This window comes from Chrysoperla carnea, chromosome 1, assembly GCF_905475395.1.
Source record: "Chrysoperla carnea chromosome 1, inChrCarn1.1, whole genome shotgun sequence".
NCBI classification, from domain to species: Eukaryota; Metazoa; Arthropoda; class Insecta; order Neuroptera; family Chrysopidae; genus Chrysoperla; species Chrysoperla carnea.
In genome coordinates this window covers 62,933,261-62,939,206 of record NC_058337.1, presented here as the reverse complement: position 1 = coordinate 62,939,206, position 5,946 = coordinate 62,933,261, and the positions used below count along the sequence as shown (strand labels likewise).

At 27.7% G+C, this 5,946-nt stretch overlaps 1 protein-coding gene across 1 annotated transcript; it reads left to right on the top strand.

The window, feature by feature from the left end:
* Nucleotides 1-1,715: 1,715 nt before the first annotated feature.
* On the top strand, nt 1,716-5,112 carry LOC123306193 (geranylgeranyl transferase type-2 subunit alpha). Its single transcript, XM_044888099.1, has 4 exons — nt 1,716-1,788; nt 1,849-2,260; nt 2,323-2,976; nt 4,763-5,112. Exons 1-4 carry the CDS (start codon nt 1,786-1,788, stop codon nt 5,110-5,112), a joined length of 1,419 nt encoding a protein of 472 aa, XP_044744034.1. The 5' UTR covers nt 1,716-1,785.
* The last annotated feature ends 834 nt before the right edge of the window (nt 5,113-5,946 follow it).

Sequence of the window (5,946 nt, the reverse complement as noted above, 5' to 3'; positions counted from 1 at the left end):
CTACACAAAGAAATTTTTATAATTCATGTATGAAAAGTAATAGTTTTTTTTATGTATAATACACTTAACATTAAAAAAATTAAATTAATTATATTAACTAATTAACCATGTTTAACAGTTAAACAAAATTGCATTAATAAAATTATTAATATGCGCTCGCTTTGTCTACACTACTTACTATTAACTGCAGCAAACACGTGTTTTAGTTAACACTGTGTGAGTATCAGTACACTCGTGTAGTAAAGTCTGACAACGTCTGTGTCACTTTGTGGTGTGTATTGCACCTTCAAAGACTTTGTTTGAATATGAGAGATGATGTACAGTACAACTTTTATGACTAATGTGACTAATCTACCAAGAAACTGTATGTCATGCTTATCAATTATGATTTCGTCATAAGTAATAAAATGAGGAGGTAATCCCTTTAGTTATTTAACTTTGTAACCACTAAACATTTATGATATAATCTTTTCGATTTACGTTTATTAAATGATTTCGTCATCAATTTCTAATTTCCGGGATGATCAAAAATAATCATCAATTGTAAAAAAATTCAAATAATTCAGTTGGCATTCCATCTATCTGCCTTAAAATCTGTTATAATTGAATTTTCTTATTTTGAAACTTTTGGTATTGGATTTTAGTGAATAGATATTATGTAGGGGTTCATTTTAGAAATTTCTATGTGTAATGGTATTTACTTGGCTTTAAGCTTTTACTCTAATAAGAGTTCTAATATTGGAAAGGAAGATCTTTATAAAACAGAAATCAATTTTATCATAAAAGTTGAAAATTCTACATTATTTTGTTCGTGGCCTATTAAAAATGTACCTTCCACAATTTAAAAATTAAACTTTTGAGTATTTACAAAGAAACTGGATTGAAACTATTAACTTCTTCTTGTCTTTTCCCAATACTTAATTTTAATTTTTTGAGTTTATCGAAGGACCCGGAAGAAGGTGGTGTTGGTTTGAGTTTTTTGCAAAATATAACCAAGAGTGTTTTGGCTCAAAAAAATTTTTAATTTACGCATCAACTACATAAACCTAAGTGCCTCAAATTTTTGGCGAGCACCTAAACTGAAATAGACCTTTATCTTGCAAATTTAATATTTTTATTTTTTGAATAAAAACTTATTAATTGTAGTCTCCATAACCCCCAGAAACCATTAAATATTTATCATCTCTACAAAAAAATTGTCTCTTATTAAACCTATATAGAAACATTTTTTCGTCTAACATTTAAAAAACGCCAAAAAATGACCATACAAAGTGTAAAATATACAATTGAAGAATTACTGGACTAACTTTAATTAAAGGTGGTCGAAAATAATTTCATTTTAATAAAGCATTTAACTCATGTGAAATTTTAAAGGGATTTTCAGTAGTAAAATGAATTTTTTATGATAATTGTTAAATTGAAGAAAATATATGAATATTCTAAATAATTTTAGCTATTCCACATGTAAACACATTGCGATTTTTTCTTGTTTTGATTATTACAAGATAATTTTAAATAAACACCTATTTTTTAAATTTCAAACAATGTTCGCATTAATAATTAAATTTTTTATGAATTTAAAATGTTTCTGCGCATGACAATTTAATAAAACATCAAAAAATTGGGTTGCACATTGAACGCAGCCAATATATACTTCTTTTTCTTTCACTTTGTGAATGTATATTCCCTTTTCTTTCATAATAGTAGACAGAAATTTGTGTGACTCACATGAGTTGTCAATAATTTCTGTAGAAAAACTGAATAAGCTACTTTTAAAAAATAAAAATGGTAAGAAAAATATATGAGTATAAAAAGAAATAAATAACTGAGTTAAAATGACTTCTTTAGCATGGCAGGGTAAAGGAACGTACTTCCGAAGAGAAAAAGGCAATTATATATAAACAACAACAAGCAAAATTAAAAGCTTACACACAGGGAATCGATACAATTTTTAGCCAACGCAAATTAAACGAATGCGATGAAAATACTTTACTTTTAATTGCTAAATTGTTATCGAATAACCCTGATATTTACACGTTGTGGAATATACGACGTGAGATATTATTAAACGGGGGAAAACAAATAAAACAAGAAGCTGTCGCCAGTGAATTATATTTAACTGAGGAATGCCTACGTACTAATCCAAAATCATACAGTGCATGGCATCATCGTTGTTGGGTTTTGGATAATTGCCCCGAGCCAGATTGGCAAAAAGAGGTTGATTTATGTGCGAAGTATTTAAAATTAGATGAACGAAATTGTAAGTTAAAAAAAAGTTTTTAATACCGCATACCGTAAATGACTTGGATTTTTTTATTTTAGTTCATTGTTGGGATTATAGACAATTTGTGGTAAATAGAGCAAAAGTTTCCTATGAAGATGAATTAAAATTTTCCACTGAGAAAATTCTACAAAATTTTTCGAATTATTCATCATGGCATTATAGGAGTATTTTATATAAAACACTGTCACCAAAGAGTGATTTATTTAAAGAAGAACTAGATTTAGTGCAAAATGCAGCATTCACTGATCCAAACGATACAAGTGCATGGTTTTATCAACGTTGGTTACTTGGAAAATGTGAAATCCCTTTGAAAGTATTATTAGCATTTTGTAATACAAATATGGCTGTTGTAACACTAACGAAACCGACCGAGAAACCCCCATATTTTTATATAAATAATTCTAAAACGGCTATGAATTTTCAACCATTTGATGAAAATGCAAAATGTTCGAATATTTGGATATCTTCTGACATTCCATCAGTTATTAATTTTGATCAAGATGTAGTTAGTATTGCCATAGATAATGAGTCATTAATTAATTTGGAGTATGATATAAATAATAAAGAATTGAAGTATGCAGAAAAAGAACCAAGGCCACTTGGAGTGAGTTTTAGTGAGGAAATTCGACCAATACTTTTAGAACAATTAGAATCATGTCGTGGATTATTAGATCTAGAACCCGATAGTAAATGTAAGTAATTATAATATCAAGGGGCACTGTAAATCGAATTGGATTAAACTTCAGTTGGCTTTAAATTTCTTATATTCTGTTACTTTGATCCGTTTTCGAAATTCCGTTCTTCGAATTTCTTTTAATATGAACTTGCGATGCACTTTGTACAAGAGAAAAAAAGAACAGAACAAAGAGAAAAAAAAGAACAGAATACTTTCATAAAATACTATATTTCACCCTTTCACTCGATCAGTTTGTCATTCCAGAAGTTTTAAATTTAAAAAGTCATTTAGACAGCTTTAAATAGACAAAGAAAATAGACTTTTTTCTATGATTATCGATAACTCACTCATATATTTTAATTTTTTCCTGTTCATTAGAAATACACACTCTCGAGTTCGCAACCCCAAAAACTTTAATTTGACGCCATATAATGCTTCTGTAAAATTTGAAATTATATCATATTATATATTCTTTAATGAGATCTTTCTTCTAAATTAACTTTCGAGCAAAAATTTTTATATCTAGGATATCTTAAGGCCACCTTAGATTAGATCTTTAGCTTCAAGGTCAGTTAAAGGGCAACTCATTTTCTTTACTGGTAAGAGATACAAAAGCATAAATTAGAAAGTTCTTCGTTATAAAAACTCATAATTTTTTTTAAATATAGGTAGGTTTAGCAAAAATTTAATGTAAAAATATGAATATAAATAAAAGTTTTAGCAACTAGCTGAAAATTTAGTTATAGGTATTATTAGTACAAGATACTAATAGGTAGGTCGACACTATCATCGAGGTTCCTAAAAATTCTAATTTAATATATTGTAATGTATAATCAAACAAAACGTGCTAGAATTACCGCCCCACATTCCGGCAAGGCTACGCGTAATGATTAACGCTCACCTAAATATTGCCCTTTTATTGAGATTATATATTATATATCAAAATGAATCATAAAACACTGTGAATATGATGAGATATGCAACAAACGTAAATAAATCTTAAGAGCTTTCGCGGTTTTAAGTTCATTATTATTATCTATATTTATATATATCATTATAAAAATATCGAACCTATTCATATTTCGAAAAATATACGTGTTTTTATAATGAACAAATTTTTAACTGAAAGTAGTCAGGGTTCAATTCTAGTTGTCCAAGAGATAGCTCCCTTAATACGAAAAATTTTTCTGTATCTGCCCAACCTTAGAAGAAATTCTCATTAAAGGGTTAGTAAGAACTTCTGAGACATATTGCATAATGCTTTTGCAAAAGGGGTAAATCGGGAGTTGCCTTATTAATATTATAACAATGAATATCAAAACTTTAAAACTACAGATATGATAAGACATACGATTTTTAAGATTATTCACTTTATAATTCACGGAAATTTATCATTTAAGGGGCCCGCAAAATTTGTCTGACTGTCCGACAAACTTGTAGTTGATAGAAATCCATTAAAAGCGTTATTAAAAAATTGAATTACAAACGGAAAAATCATTTTGTGTGCACTCGAAAAAAAAAGGATGTCTGTTATCCGATACTTTAAAAAGTTTATATTTAATTATTTGCTTATCTGTATATGCTCTTCAATGTATTTTGTTCAATTTGAACTTCTTCCAACAACTTTGACAACAGCCTCTCAAATTTCCAAACAGCTGCCAAAATGTTCTCTGGTCCTATATCTATATATGTATAAAATTGGAATTTATAAATTTTTTTTGAAAGGATGTCCTAATTTAATTTTTTAATAAACTTTTATTTTTCCTTCAATTTTAAAATATTTAGTATGCAATTTTTTTTAGGGACTTTATTAACAGCGGCGTTATTACTTCGAGGCTTGGGTGGAGATGAAAATAATTTGAAAAGTATCGAAATGATTGACAAACTAAAAGAAATTGATTATTTACGAAAAGGATATTATAATGATTTACGTAGTCAATGGATATTAAATGATCATTTAAATAATGTTATGAAAAATGGATCATTATTTGATAATATAACTATCGATGACCAATCAATCACTGCCTTATATAATATTGAATATTTATTGGGTTCAAGAAATATATCAGTGTCTAGTAAAATATTTTATGAAAAATTAGTAAACAAAATTTCGAAAATTAAACGAACTACAATACAGTATTTGGGTAAATAATTTGTTATGTACTATTTCAAATGAATAAAAATTTGTATTTTTATTAGTTAAGCACTTCATAAATTTTTAAAATTTGTTGTTTATTATTTTAATTACCTTAACGCGAACCTCATAGGTACAAATAAAATTTGTTTTTATAAAACTGGGTATTATCAAGGAACATTATTCGACTAAGAGTCTTTAAAAACATCTATATTTTGTAACGGAATTTAAACACGGAATGCTTAATCCAATTTTTCAAATGAAACTAGTATATGATGATGCCAAATGAATGATATGAAATTATGAAACAGTGTAAATTATAAAATCCTTGGAATACGTGTAAGGTAGTTTATTGCGGCTTATATTGGCCATTTTTACTTTAGAGTAATTTAAACTTCTAAAATAGTGACCCCATTTTTAATCAAACCTGTTGTTAATTCATATATTTGTTTATTATCGGACCAAGCCCTTTTCCAAAAATTCGTGGATTTACACCTTTACTTATCCGACATCCGTGGATTTACATCTTTAGTACGGAGTAGCGAATAGTTCCCATATTATCTTTACCTATAAGAGGTCTTAGCTGATAGACTAATCATAAAGTACATTGAAGTTTACGTCAAATTAGAGTTACCAAAATATTATTAATCAGAAAAATGAGCTATCGGAACATTTGACCGAAGTTTCCTAAATAGCAATGTAGAGTTCTCTAACGGATCTATAGATCTGGCTATAGAAAATTTAGATATAGTGAATATATATTTTTAATAGAAATAAATGTGCCTTTACAAACACGATCGAAAAAGGGCATTTAAATGAATAAAAAGAACAAAACTTATCTAGAAAAAGAAA

Excerpts from the sequence above, each read along its gene's own strand:
- LOC123306193 (XM_044888099.1), top strand. Across the intron at positions 2,261-2,322 it reads AAAATTAGATGAACGAAATT|TTCATTGTTGGGATTATAGA; the intron begins GTAAGTTAAAAA and ends TTTTTATTTTAG. Across the intron at positions 2,977-4,762 it reads TCTAGAACCCGATAGTAAAT|GGACTTTATTAACAGCGGCG; the intron begins GTAAGTAATTAT and ends AATTTTTTTTAG.